General features: G+C 42.3%; 1 protein-coding gene across 1 annotated transcript in view; it reads left to right on the top strand.

Annotated features, from left to right (window-relative positions):
• LOC136886166 (hemolymph lipopolysaccharide-binding protein-like) overlaps positions 1-15814 on the top strand; it is a 56357-nt gene that overhangs the window by 34817 nt on the left and 5726 nt on the right. Inside the window, exons 2-5 of the mRNA XM_068230861.1 lie at positions 1279-1404; positions 3465-3600; positions 6011-6199; positions 10576-10800. Coding sequence (XP_068086962.1) covers positions 1279-1404; positions 3465-3600; positions 6011-6199; positions 10576-10800 — 676 coding nt within the window. The remainder of the gene's footprint in view (positions 1-1278; positions 1405-3464; positions 3601-6010; positions 6200-10575; positions 10801-15814) is intronic.

Raw genomic sequence — 15814 nt, 5'->3', positions numbered from 1 at the left:
AATTAACTTTAATTTCGTAAGTTGAGACCTATTCATCCCAGCACCTTCTTTCACATCTAACTACCACGGAAATCTCCGTAACAAATTCAATCAGCCCATCAAATGATATAATATTAAATTGATTATTCACTCAAAATGTATGAAAGTAAATCCTTCAGGAAACATCGGCTAATACTATATTTAAATGTGTCTGGTACTGATTGACTTGTGTGTGTAATAAGGGAGAGGAGACGGGGGAGCAGGTAATTAACAAGGTATTGCAGAAATGTAATTATGTGAAAATTATGCGTGTGAAACTCGGGAGGATTTAGAAATTTTAGTAAGCTTGTAACAGTTAGTGTGTCCGCATTTCCCTAAAATTCATGAAGGTCCCATCCTCTGTTGTTTGGTTCCACTAATACAGAGAGGATAACCAGGTATAACTAATTATGTAATACACCCCTTCTGCTTTAAGGGTCTGTTTAACGTACTTTACAGTCCCGACACCGGGCGTATTGTAAAATCATTGTGAACTAAAATTGGAGGTTCAAGCCCCGTCTAATGTAAAACTAGGAGCAATTGCTCCTACCGATTCTGAGTACCTTTTTTAAACCCAAATGTTAAGTGAACTTCTCGATTCGAGACCCGACCTAGGTAATGTGCTTTGGAAGCTACGGCTTCTTTTTGTGAATTATGTCTTTCCAATTTGTAAAGGCAAGCCTGCGGGTCATCAGACTGTGATAGACGCAGATATGTTGTAAAGTATCAGAGATTTCGAGCTCCTCATTCTACATTTCAACTTGATGGTTCACGTTCCAGCCATTGTCCCTAACTACAGTGAGTCTCTGCACAAGGCACTCGTTACTTGGACTAGTCGGGGCTCTAGTTTTCAAGGCTCCGTTATAGGAATATTGGCCACGACAGGGGAAAATGTATCAAGGGCTGTGGAATGGTCAGATCATTTAGCATGTACTTAGAACCAAGTTCATGAAGCTCTCGTCACAATAATTAACAAATGCTTAGGAACATGTTAATAAATCCTGTCAGAATACTTGAAATTGTAAAGGGAAGCGGACGATTAATTTACACAGTAAAATATTGCGGGCTGTTTTCTTAACTGACCATCAAAGTTTTCAAGCGGGGCTGACGATCTAAGGTAATGTATTTGTTTGACTGAGGATGGATAGCGAATGAAGCTGAAATTAGTACTCTGCATTGAAGTGCCATATTTTATGTCATAACCTCCTTTAGGCTGTAATTTTAGTCACAGTTAACTGTTGAACTCTGTACTTGTTCCAGGTTCTCTTGCCCCTGACGCTAGCAGTTTCACTGGCGAGCACAGACCACTGTGCATCGTCTGTGGGCTCGAAGTTGGACCTGTCTGTGCATGGCCACAGGAACGCCAGTGGACACTGGATAATAACGGTACCGTGTATTATCAAATTCAGAGTTGTGTTTCCGTGTTGGATGGATAATATTGTATGTGATTAATACACGTAACTTATTGCTGTGTGTAATAAATATTTTCATGCACCATTCAAATTTCAACCAAATTTCAAACCACAGTACAGTTTGCGGAAGTAATCTAATATGTCCTTGATATCATTGTGCATCAAACACTAACCTGCTTTGCATGTGTTAACCACTAACGGCTTAAGAAAGTGGAGTAACTCATAGCAGACGTAATTACTCACGATTGTGTTGTTATTGCTGGGAAAAAGTTCCGTGTTTAAAATAATATCTGCATGTTGCTAATACGCTTGACCCAAGACAAGCAGCTAGCTAGATCGAGAGATCGTCACAGGAGGCGCTAGAACTTAGTAGTTAACTGAATTTATATTTCACAGACATTTCACACAGTTTGTCTTTGTGACAACAGCCTATGTTAATCCCGCACTGAACTTGTTAAATAATATAATAACGGTAACACACAGGTTGTGGGTTTATGGAAAATAAATAAAGTAGAAACTAGACCTTCCCTTTAAGAAATCATTCCAGGAGCATCGGTCTGGCTGGAAATATCTCGTAATGGTCCCCCCTGATTTACGATGAAGTCTGAAAGGTTTGTCCAGCCCAGATGGAGACCCTGAGGAAAAAAAAGAGCTCCGTTGAAGTGGAGACTGCCGCAGTCTTGGGTTTAATGAAGAAGTCCTGCCAATCGATATCTAGTGCAATATTGCCTTGAGCAGTAAGAATAAGCCCAGCCAGGTCATATACTGCTACACTGCCTGGAGCTGTACGAAGTAGTCCAGCCAGGTCATATCTATTGCTACACTGCCTGGAGCCGTAAAAAGTAGTCGAGCCAGGTCATATCTACTGCTACACTGGCTGGAGCCGTACGAAGTAGTCCAGCCAGGTCATATACTGCTACATTGCCTGGAGCCATAGGAAGTAGTCGAGCCTGGTCATATCTACTGCTACACTGCCTGGAGCCGTACGAAGTAGTCCAGCCAGGTCATATCTACTGCTACATTGCCTGGAGCCATAGGAAGTAGTCGAGCCTGGTCATATCTACTGCTACACTGCCTGGAGCTGTAAGAAGTAGTCGAGCCAGGTCATATACTGCTACACTGCCTGGAGCCATAGGAAGTAGTCGAGCCAGGTCATATCTACTGCTACACTGCCTGGAGCCGTAAGAAGTAGTCGAGCCAGGTCATATCTACTGCTACACTGCCTGGAGCCGTAAGAAGTAGTCCAGCCAGGTCATATCTACTGCTACACTGCCTGGAGCCGTAAGAAGTAGTCCAGCCAGGTCATATCTACTGCTACACTGCCTGGAGCCGTAAGAAGTAGTCGAGCCAGGTCATATCTACTGCTACACTGCCTGGAGCTGTACGAAGTAGTCGAGCCAGGTCATATCTACTGCTACACTGCCTGGAAACGCATCTACGTCTTCGGTGCCGAATTCCCGAACCGATCCCTGAATCTCTCCGTTATATTCACTCTGATATGTGATTGTGATTTCGTCCACTCCACTTCCTTTGTCTCGAAACTATGGTCACTGAAGCCGGGCTTGGAGACATCAGAAGTCTCGTTTGATAAATGAATTTCTTTCTGGACATATTGTCTCTTTTTACAGCAGGAGAATGATGTCAAGAAATACCGAAATTCCGTGCTTTAAACATTCAGTTCTAAAACACACGAACAATTGTACCGAATTAAATGAAACTGGGATGTTTTAGTAATATCTAAGAATAACGAACAAACAGCATCTCTGGGAGTACTTTATAGGTTTTCCGTAAGTTACGGCTCCGATTGCCACTATAAGGTGCGGCGAAACTCCGAGTAAAGCACCAATTGTGGTTGTGTGGTGTGGTAGTTGGGCATAATGGCATCTCATGTGACGTGCGAGGAAGGAAACAGGAATGTGAGTAGGAAGGGTTGTTTCAAATGGGTGCTTCATACTCACCTTGGAATTATAGTGGATTGTGAACTGAATGTGGGCTATAATTTTCTATGTCTTAAGAGTTCAATATTCTTTACAGGTTGATACGCGGCGATTGACATCGACGGAGAACGAATGGGAATTAGCCGTGAATGTCCACCAAGAAAGAAGATCATGTGATAGCAGTGAAGTTGAGCAGCTTGTTTCGGTGACTTCTGTACATCCACCAGTACACGGTAAGACCTGATCGTTGTCATAGAACTCTCATTCACACTCGGTGTTCCTTACCCCAAAGAAGTAGGACCCCAGTGTTTGTGGGCGGTATCACCTCCGTGTCCAGGGGCAATCAGCTAGGGAACGTGCCTGCGTCAGTCTCCTCCCTATTCGATATTGTCCACGGGACTAGGCGTTCTGAAATGCTTGAGAGGATTGGAATTACAGGGAACGAAGAGTAACACAAACTGCAGAGGTCAGCGAGCGAGGCAGGTGCGTGGTCTGCCTCTCCTTCAGTTAAATTTGTATATAGAGCAGGCAGTATTGGATATGGAGGAACGTCATTGTTGGAGGATGTCAAGGGCAGTTGAATGTAGTAGATAAGGTCAGGTGAAGCAAGTGATATAAGACTAAGAAATGTACTCATAAAGGTAGTGGAGGAATTTGGGTGGCTAAGAAGTAACATAACGAATTAAAGGAGAAACTATCCGTTCATTTACCGAAAAAGAATATTTGCTAAATATAACTGAAATATATATGAAACACTCTACTCAGCATAAATATACAATTCAGGCCGTCGTTTGCCGAAGTATTTGTCTGTAACGTTAGAGTCATGCTAAGGAGAGAAATAGAGTAGAGGCCTTTGAAATGTGGTGTTACAGAAGAATGCTTTTGGTAATAATGGGAACTCGTGTCCTTTTCCGAATTTATGCAGTTCTTTGCAGCAGCACTCCTAATCGAGGTGATCATATTTAACTACCTACCTGCAGTCCTGCCAACATTACATTTCTCAAAGTAGTGGGAAAAAGCGTAGACCACGTGCTTTGCAAGTAATTGTGCTAACCGTTACTCTACGGAGTTTAAGGTGAGATTGGACGATCATAGCCCAAACAAAGAGCAGGTGACGGGAGGGAGATATGGGATAAGTATGAAAACGTGTTTAGGCTGTTGACGTAGAACAGGAACAATGTACAGGGTGCGGTGGGAGGAGAAGTTCTGAAAGACAGATATGCTAATAGTTTAAGGGGGAGGAAACTGAGGGCAAAGGGATAAAGTCAAGGGCAGTTATCACTAGGGTATCCGTGAGTAACCGCTGGTAAACACAGAGGGATATAGGGGGAAATGAACTTGTTTCAGAAATGTGGGGGTAAGAGAAAAGGTACAGTAGGAGGAGGGGAAGAGGGGGTGGAACAGGGTCACGAAGAGGAGGAAATGGAGGAGAAGGTATGGTCTGCAAACATCAGGGAAGACTATTGAGACTAGTAGGGAAGCGGATATAATGAAGTAAGTGAGGTCGAGACTCTGGTCATCGAGGACCCCATAGTTAGGCTCGGGGAGAAAATGCACAGAGGAAAGGGAACCAAGGTAGAGGAATTACGTTAAGACAGAAGATGGGGAAAGGGTGTGGTAGTTTTCCATGTTGGTACGAACAACGTACGACATAGTGTGGGATCTGTTATGAAGTTGAATGGAGAGGAAATTATTATCAGTGGGACTTTAAATGAAACTACGGGGTATTTATGTGGGGGACTGGGAGTGCGTGTGTTGTTTAGAAAGGATACATGTTGGACTAGGCAGCGGAAGTGAAAGTACGTGGAGATGGTTGTTACTATTAATTCTCTAGATTCATATTTACCAGACATTGTATAAGGAATTGTTTCATGGTTGAGAAGTGACGTAATGGAGGCGAAGATTCTTCCAAAACTGGAGTGTTTTTGTAGAGATGAGATCAAATCGATAGCTGGGGGAGTATTTATACCGGCGGAAGAAGTATTTTTTTGGTATGGAAAAGTTAAAAATGAGAAACATTAAGTTCTAGGTATAGGGCTCATCTCTTTGCGGTGTACAGGTACTGATGAATTGATGCAGACGCGGAAATATTTCACTAGGTAATCAGCGATGTGGGAAGCGTGGCATCAGTAGGCAATTTAGATCTGGCTGTCAAACTGAGTTTTCTTCTGGAATGAATGCCATGTGTGGAGGAGAAATAAATTATATCATGTCCGTTGCTGTATGACTCTGCTTTGAAAATATAGTAATAATATAAAGTGTAAACAACTTATCTTTATTTGTCATCAAATCAAAATTAACCTCCTCCTTCTTAAACTCGTGATTGTGTTCAAAAGGACCTAAGTAAAGAACCTAACCTTTCTTCACTTTCATGAATGATACAACAAACCATATACACCTTTCTGGAGCGGCATTATCATGATGAGTAGTGTTTCAACTGGACAAAATAGAATCATTACAAGTAAGAGTCACACGCACTATTTTAATAATATTGGTACAGGCGATTTTTTGAACATAACCATAATCTGAAGTAGGCCTTGTCGCAGACCATAAAATGATTCCATACGGATTTTATTTGCACAGTTTGCGATAGATTTTCAGGATTATTATTTATCAGAAATTTCATGCGTATTTTTGTTCCAGTTACTTCGACGTCTCAATATATGAAGCCAGTCACACCTGCAACTACTACACCAGCTAGTACTACTACACCAACTACTACTACTACAGCTACTACTACTATAACAACTCCAGCTACGTCTACTACTACTCCAAATACTACAACTACTACAGCTACTATTACTACGAAACCAAGGTCCTGTCCTCATTCAGGTGAGTGATAAACTCTCAAGAAGTTAATCAGATTATCTATGAGTGGTGTACGAGAGACGAACGTGCATGTGTTTCTTGGAGATTTGGATCTAGTTTGTTCAGATAGAAAAGTAAAGCTCTTAATCGTTGTATTCCACGTTCCACAGATAAAGTACTCACCCTGCAGTTACTGTGTAGGTGTTTGCTTGGAGCAGCAGTCTGCAGAGCGAGTGCACGAGTAGAGAGAATATGATAAACTTGTTGTAGGAGGAGAAATGAGAGCGTCTTGGGTCCGAAGTGGTGGCGGGACCCGCTGAGTGTTCCACATATCGCAGCGTACGGCACAGCGGCCCCACACGCGAGCCGATGATACTATCACATAGAGGTTGTGGGTTCGACATCCCTCAAGGTGATTCCGTGGCTTTTCAGTTTTGCATGCAACAAATATCTGGATGTGCACATTTAGTAAGGCACCTTACCGTTTATGGCTCTTTCCTACGGCACGCAGTCATAATATTATTATCTAAGATTGATTCACGATTTTGGGCAGGAAAGCAACTGGAAACTACTTCAATAAAACTACCAGGAATCCATACTTACCTTTTGTTTCCAGGTGAATTGCAATACGTACAAAATTTAGCAACCATCCTTATCAGTTCTTGCTGAACTCCGCAGGACTCTCAGAGAAAGGCTCGTCTCCCTCCTCAACTTATTCGGGGCGCTCTTGAGAACTGCGAACAGTACACATTAGGACTGTAACCGTTCCTCGAATGGAGAATTCCACTTGTAGGGGTTTTTGACTGAAATAGGAAACAAAACCCCTGGGGGATCCACTGGAGAGAAAGGATGTGAGAACCACATATTTAAAATTATCACTTAGTTTACAAAAAAAGTTTTATCATTGATATTTTTTCACATGAATAATTGAATAGCAAATACGTCGAAAGCCTTACAACACCACCTGAAAGCAAGTCGTCTTATATGTCTGACAACAAACAGAGGATAATATTTTTACATTAAACGTTGCCAGGTTAAGTTTAATTCAATGACTTGCAATTTGTCAAAACCTGCGCTGCATAAATTTTACATTTGATAATTTTAGTTGGAGGCACAGCCTTCGTTATAACGAGAGAGAAAAACTGGTAAAATGCCAATAGCAGTTATTTAAGGAAGAAGTTTAACATTGATAAATACACCAAAGGCAGAGCCTTTAAAACTGAAGGAGGTTGCAAAGTGCCCTTTTGGTAGATTCGCTGACTAAATAATATTAACATTAAGAAAAACTCTGAAGGGCACCGCCTTCATCAAAATGACAGAGTAAGACTATAAAATTGGGCGAGGTGCCATAACAGTTACTTTATTGGTTGCTTTCGTGATTAAACATATGTACTAAATAAACAATATTTCGAGTTAAAGTAAATACGTACTAACCCTGGGAAAGAATTATACTAGTGATATAACTTCAAAATAATAGCCGGTATATATGCGTGTTCGTTTGGCAGAGATTCTAAAACTTTGATCGTGTTTTTCTCAGAACATCATTTTCTGACTTAAGTCGTATGTGAACGATTCGATCAAAACTTGTAATTGCTACAACTTCTCTTTCATCATACTTTTCAGTGAACATAACGTTAACGCGGATAACTGTTTATGTCTCCCTAAAGAGAATTACTCCTTTTGATGACCCTAAAGTCACATGCACCCTATCACAGAACCCTGAATGGTTACACACCAGTGACGCATATCCCGCCATGTTTCAATTTGAAGGACACAAACATAAAGATGATCAATATTACGTATGAAAAGAATAATTATCAAGAAATTTTTCTGAAATATTAAATCAAGAGACACGTGAACCATGTGAATTTTTTTATATAGAACATACATACATACATTATCATTATAGACTGTTATGCCTTTCAGCGTTCAGTCTGCAAGCCTCTGAGAATTTACTAAACGTCGCCACAATCCTCGATTTGCAACTAGTGTTGTGGCCTCATTTAGTTTTATATAGAAAACTTGCTGAAATTACAGGTCATCTCTCTGTCAGTCAGTTATTCCAATCTTCCCTCGCGGTTCCTTGGGCACGTGGAGAACATGTGGAAGCTCTTTATAGACCTTGAGGCAGACAGTGGTCAAGCTGAAGTTCTCCATTTATCTCTTGCGCTCGGTAACTCTCATTAGTTTACTTGGTACAACTGCGGATGCCTTTCCGATGAGTGGCACAATATGTGCGGGTTCAGGACGTTCTAAGACGACATGACCTGGCCTTTGTTTTCTTTAACAGTATTATTATAATTCGGTCTGAGAACGACGGTTCTTCCCAAGTGTGGATGCCGTTGATCAGTGCTGATGTTCTCAGTTTTACTGACTGTCATGTGTGCTCCTGTTTTGTGTAAGTGCTCGTTTATTCTACACTAATGTATAACATGGGCCTCGCAGGCCAACACAAAAAGCTGCATTTTGTGACTTATCAAGGCGTAATGAGGTAGAAATACTGATAAATGCAGTGTTGCCAACCGCTGAGATTTAACTTTTAAAATATTGCAAAATAATGTCTCGTGTAATTTAACCAAAAGTTGTACAATTGGTGAAGTTAGTAATATGTCGTTCACTTTTAAGAAATCCAATGTGAACCACATTCTAGTGGTTCTATTGCTCGCAACTATTGGAAATACTGTACATAGTAGAAACTTTTCAGTTGGAGAAAAGCCTACTCTAATGAGTGATTAATGTAGATTTAGGCGGCTCCACAGTTATTAATAGTGAGCAAATGGAGGTGGCAACAAAACAGAGGAAATGCAACTAAATTCAAGAGGAAGTCATTAATACATAGTGCGTCTTGCGTTGTGTCTTACTGCGCTTGAAGACAGTGCCGCATGTTTCGTACACATAACCGATCATCTTCCGGTAGCCATTTAGAGCAGTGGGAGAAGGCTGTCCGAGGAAAGGACACACATCCGACTCATAATTTGCTTTTTTGTGTGATACCAATTTTTAGCATTACTTCTTGATAAAAATAAAGTAATTTACGGAGATCGATGAAATTTCTCCCGAGGACAGTTAGGAAACGTAACTCTCCAGAGAAGGGGCAATCCACGCGGACAGATATCTCTATAAAAATCCCGAATCTGAACATAAGTCAACAAGAATAGGAAATAATTATATTCTATACAATGTTAAAGAAATATCAACTGAAAGTTAAGAATGGAATGCATTGCCTCGGATTCTCTTCTTTTAAAACAAAATCTCCCAGTGGTTTTCGGCACCGCTTAATCATCACGACTTACCGCCACTTTGCCTACCGAAGCTCATTTGAGTGAAGGGCCTTAAATGATCGTGCTACTGCTGCCATAGTGCAATGTTTGAGTGGAAGAAGGAGCATGGACGTTGATATTACACGAGCTAAAGCTTACAGAAGGAAGTATGTTTAACTGTGAATCATTACAAGTGAAGGTTTTCTTATTAGGAAGCATTTATCTCAGAAAAATGAAGATCAGTTGGCATATCATGGCCTGGTTTCACGTTCATTCCTTGTCTGTACAGCTGGATCCAGCCCAAGGCAATGCATGCTGGACTGAACTTCACCCCTGTTGATATAATTGAAAACATTCTAATTCATATCATCATACAATTAGAGCAGGCGGGTGTAGGAATCATTGGTTTCAAGTCACATGGTAGCCGGTAGAATAAAACGTTATGGAAATCGTTAGGAATATCCGGCAACATAAAGAATCTAATATGTCCAATTTCCAGTCCAAGTTACTCAGCTGAAAACTGGGCACTTTCAGACGCGCCACACATATTTAAGTATCCATGATCAAGTACAGAAAATACGACAGTGATGTTGTTGATTATTCATTTTTCACATCTCCGGAATACGAAGAGAGCTAAATCATCTTGAAAATACTCCGAACGGACCAGCTCCGGAAATGAGCTGCACAAATCAGTTTATCACGTAGACAGAAGCACTGGTCCGCCTGCTGGGCAAGATGCTTAAGGCGTCCCGTTGGTCGAAACAATTTTCACCATCACATTGTTGGCCAGCCGGGTGGGAGAGGTGCTGGTAGATTGCAAAATCTTGGATTCATTCCGAACCTCACCACATTGCTCATTTAGAGTGAGGGCGAAGTTGAGGCTTGAGCAAATCACTTGCTGCTTTATGAGCGAAGTAGGCTGCATGTCGGCACCGCGTTTCACCCTCTCCTTTTCCGCTATCGTACCTCACGTCCTTCACTTCGGTTCATTATGTCCTCTTCTGTACGCTAAGGTGTCTCCTGACCATGTCATGCATCGAAGAGTACGACAAGTAAAGAAGGATCGTCATTTTCACTCGTAGGATGATCTAAAATCTGAAAGTGTGAACTATTTAAATGTGATGTTCTATCTGCCCACAGGTTACCGACTGTTTGAAGGTTTGAACTGTTATAAGACGTACAGTGAATCAAGGAGTTGGAGTGACGCCAGGGAGCAGTGCAAGAGAGACGGAGGCGATCTCATGGTATTCGAGAGTGAACGGGAGAGAATCGAGGTGGTCCCTACAATGTACGAGAGTGTGCGCTACGACACCTGGATGGGAGTTTACAAGCCCGAAGGTGAAGATCGTTGGGTGTCTGTGAAAGGTGAGTTCTCTCTATCTCTCTTCTCCTGAATTACCGAATGTCGGACGGAAGACATTTGTCATATTAAACAACAGAAGCCGACATTTAGCTGTAGTTAGTGATGTCACTGGCTGACGACCACACCGTATTGCCTATAATCAGGGGAGGAATGAAGAAGTCCTGCCCTCAATAGCCCAAGCTGTAGGCCGCTGGAGTTCTGAGCCCAACTTGGCAGGTTCGATCCTCGCTCAGTTCGGTGGTATGTCAGTCTCATGTCCGTAGATTTACTGAAACATAAAATAAACCCTGATGGATAAAATTCCGGCACGTTGGCGTCTCCCAAACCATACGAATGTAGTTACTGGAACATAAAGTGAATAATATTACTTATGTCTAAATGAAGGGAAAGAGTCGTAAAGTGAGGGTATGAGGACATTCATCTGTAGGAGGAAGACGTTAATCCTTGAGCAGACCTCTCGGTGTTCTTTGACAGGAGTAGGCTATGTGCTGCATCAAGGAGTGCAGGTTTATCACGGACGTCAACTTGAGAGTTGGACACGCTGGGGTCGTGGTAGGGACATCATCATCATAGACTGCTGTTCCCTCGTTTGGTTCCACACCTCCTGTCTTTAAATAATTAGAAACTGAGTCCTGATCTCCTCTACTGCTCTTACCCTCGATGGCTGACTCCGTTATTCTCGCAGGTAACCCATCATCCTCCATTCACCTCACGCGACCCCAACACCGGAGTACCGCTTCATCAATGGAGCTTATGCATCACTTAGCATTTATCTTCTCATTCTGGGTACCTTCCTGTCATTGTTACCACCCGGTGTTTCTAGACTTCATTCTCGCTATTGCAATGTATATTACAACTAACGTATGGACGAGATATCCTGAAAACAGACCGTTCCATACAAGAGCTCACTGCATTAATTTTGCTGCACTTTGCTTCCTGGCAGAAGTTCCAGTTTTGTATCTCCGACCTGACATTCAGTTCTCGGAACTTTCTTCCCCACTGACATGACTTTATTCTTGGTAATAAAAAAAAGCGAAGACATCTCCGTACAGGCCACGAAGGCCCTGGGAGTGGTGGAAGGTAAAGGCTTCCACTATTCGTAACCTCGGCACTTGATGGGGTAGAGTTGTTAGCTCTACGCCCGGCCGCCTTTGCCCCCAAGAATTAACCTGGTACTCATTTTTGGTGTAGGATGAGTGAACCTCAGGGCCATAAGCACCTCCAGAAGTGGAAATCTAATTTCCTAAAATTTAAGACTTTCTGACGGGAATTCGAACCCAAGTCCTTCCGGGTGAACCGAGTACGCCTTTATCGCCTCGGCCAGGGAGCCCCTTTATTCTTGGTAATGCCAATATTAATGTCGGACTCACTGCACCTACCTTCCAGTAGATGATCCTTGTAAACTACGAACAACAACATTGAAGATTACAGCCATATTCCACCCCTGTAAGTACCTTGAATCAAGAACTCGTTCTACCTTCAACTTTCAATGCCAACATAAGTGAGTGTTATTGCTCCCAATAATCTAGGCTTAATCCTATATCCTCCCAGTGTGGCTGACATCCTTCCCTGAAGTACTCTGTCATATACCTTCTCTAGATCTACGAAACATAAACACAACTTGCTATTCATATCATAGCACTTTTTACTTATGTGACGAATACTGAAGACCTGACCATGAAAACCCCACTGAGGTCTGAAACCACACTGGTCTCATCCAACAGAGTATAAGACATTTATTGGTTTCTCCCTCATGAAATACTAGTGAATACCTTGCCCGGTGCACGAATGAATCACCATCATCAGTGTCGTTGAAGTACCTTGATGGTTCTAGCAGTTCTCTTGCTTATAAATAGGTGCAATTTCTGCTTTAGTCAAATCAGAAGGACCTTTACTAACTTTCCAGGCTCATCTTATTACTCTGTGAGCTTCGTTGTTCGCGGCGTCAAGATGAATATTTCCTCTTATATTCCTTCCACCTGTACCATTATTTGCTCGGAAGTACTATGAGTTTACCACATTAATCCAAAACATTATTTTTTTCCTTTTTCCCTCCGTACCCCGCACACCGCCCATCCCTTTTCAACACTTGTTAAAAGCATTTGATTTTCTCCTATCCCTTCCTCATAATCTCCGCTTACCGAAATATCATTATTTCCTAACTCTTCCTAACTCGCCCATTTCTACTTTACTTGTTATTTTTCCCCATTACTGTGGGTCGATAGATTAATATCGAATACCTTTTCTGTCACCTCTTTGCTTCCAAAGAATCCTGCACTGTCAAAACGAATTGGAAATCCTTCACTCCCGGAGGCTTGCTTAAAATATTCTCAGCTCGGTAATTTTGTGAGACAGGCTGCTAATCTACTTACACATAATCCAAGTGAAAGTCTCTCCTTTGACAGGTTAGCGACCTACGGTTGATTCTATAGTCCTCGCCTCTTGAGCACAAGGAGGGCCATGACTCAGAATATGTCCGAGGCGCCCAATACTACTCCCGACTCAAGTAGGTCCATGACTCAGAATATGTCCGAGGCGCCCAATACGCCCAATACTACTCCCGGCTCAAGGAGGGCCATGACTCAGAATATGTCCGAGGTGCCCAATACTACTCCCGACTCAAGGAGGGCCATGACTCGGAATATGTCCGAGGTGCCCAATACTACACCCGACTAAAGGAGGGCCATGATTCAGAATATGTCCGAGGTGCCCAATACTACTCTCGACTCAAGGAGGGCCATGACTCAGAATATGTCCGAGGTGCTCAATACCACTCCCGACTCAAGGAGGGCCATGACTCAGAATATGTCCAAGGTGCCCAATACTACTCCCGACTCAAGGAGGGCCATGACTCAGAATATGTCCGAGGTGCTCAATACCACTCCCGACTCAAGGAGGGTCATGAGTCCGAGGTGCCCAATACTACTCCCGACTCTCAGTAGCACTTACTCGTCCCCTCAGTCGTTGCCCATAGTTCAAGTACTAGGACGTGACTGCAGTCACTCACACGACAACAGTACCCTGGGCTCATGGTTGGACACGAAACAGGTTCAACAACGAAGCAGCCGTCAAAAACGCCTTCGAAAAGTTTCTCACCATGAGACGGTCGATCAGGTGGGAAACGGGTGCGAATGCTCCTGCATCGCGTAGGGGAAGTGAATTGCATTTAATGATGCACATCCTAATTAATAAGAAATCCTCGTCATGGAGTTACCGTTGTGAGAATTGTTACTACCAACTAGTAGGTACAAGGTGTTTCTTGATCACCAAGACACTCATGGCGAGAAGAGGACCCACATGTGCGACGATAAGTATTACAGGTAAAGCTCGTAAACAAACAGCCCGAGTGAATAAGAATGTGTCGCTTCCTGTTTAAACGTACTGCCTGTCGTAATATTTCATTATTCTCTTTATAACCTTTCTTTTCACACACACTACCAATCATCAGCAGCTGTCAGCTACTCCGATCTCTATTTATAGCTGATGTCGTGTTTTACCGATTTCTTACTAAACATTTCCTTATTTTCTGCGAATCACTTGAAGTAATTCGTGAGGCAGGGCCCAGAAACATGCTTACAATATCCATATTTCAATTTTCACTACTAAAATGTACTTTTCGCTACTAGTTCAGATGGTCTCGAACACAGTATTTTTGTATATAACAAACGGTTTTGAACGATGACGACCGTACGTAAATGCTGTCTCTGTTTCAGGATATATATCGCCGTGAATTAGCTAGAAGGATACGCGCACCACCGTTATCACCTTGATTGATATTACTGAGCAGAGCCAGAGCGGGAATGTCTTTACTTTGACACGTGAAAATGTTGGAGGATCCCTCACAGACTTTAAGTGTTCTAACAGGCAGCAAGCTACAACTTTTTAGATTGCCAGATTACCAGGTCTCATTTACATCAGAGCCAGAACTTCATATTCCTCCAAGATATTGATTTATCTCAGTCTCAAGTGCAGAAACGCAGTCCCGTGTTTTGTCGCAGACTTTCTCATTTCTGATCAGTAGAATGTGTGGCCTTGTTCTTACCGTTTGCACTCATAGAATGATGACCAATTCCGTTGGTGATAAAACAGCACTTGTCTGGTCATCACATCCTCCTGAGACACACAGCCGGATCGCCTTCCTGACGTGGGGAGAGGTGTTCTCTATTGTGTGAGCTGAGAACTTTCCTCTTAGGACAAAACGGAAACCAGATTTTTAGAAGTACCGAATGCATCTCACAGTGGACACAGACCGAGTGAGGAGCAGAGTAAGTACACAGATTGTAATTTTACAGGAAGTTAAAAAAACGTTTTACTTCGTAACCAAAGAAGACATGTCAACATTCTAAACAGCAAAATCTGGGTATTGAGGTTATGTTCCCGAATCAGTCATCATTGGAATCATTTCCCAATACATGAAGGCGTCATTCCAATTATAAAATTTCACTTAATACGTTTTGAACCAATTCGCTGAACAAAATACGTTTTGATTCAACCTTTTATTCAGATAATACGATTTGAAACGTTCAGATTGTTATTGTTAGCTACAGCGCATCATGTACAGTACATTGGATGTTTACAGTCGGTCTACCAGTATCTGACGTTGAAACATAAACTCCTTCCAGTTGTCTTCAAATCTGGTTTCCAGCAGGTTCTCGACGTCCAGTTTTTAGCGTGAGGTTTATCGATTACGGGCGGTTCATGTACCTGAGGGGTCATCAAACCTGTACGTCGGTTCCATCTTTACGTAACGTGCTACTGACCACTATTCTCGCTTTTCTTCAGAATCACCGTCTTGTTAAAATGCTTGGCGAAGATCTTGTAGTCCCTTCTAACCATTCTTTTCCTCGATGTTTTACATCTCTGGGTATTCCTCGAGAGTAACGATGTCAGAGCACTTACGAAGAAACTTTTCTACAACACGAAAAACCTTGTCTGCGTCTAAAAAGGAATGCTATATGACAGGAAAGATGACAACAATCATGGAATTGTTAGCGGGTGCTTTGGTTTGTAGCCATA

This window comes from Anabrus simplex, chromosome X, assembly GCF_040414725.1.
Source record: "Anabrus simplex isolate iqAnaSimp1 chromosome X, ASM4041472v1, whole genome shotgun sequence".
In the NCBI taxonomy this organism is placed as follows: domain Eukaryota; kingdom Metazoa; phylum Arthropoda; class Insecta; order Orthoptera; family Tettigoniidae; genus Anabrus; species Anabrus simplex.
This window is presented reverse-complemented; position numbering and strand designations above follow the sequence as displayed.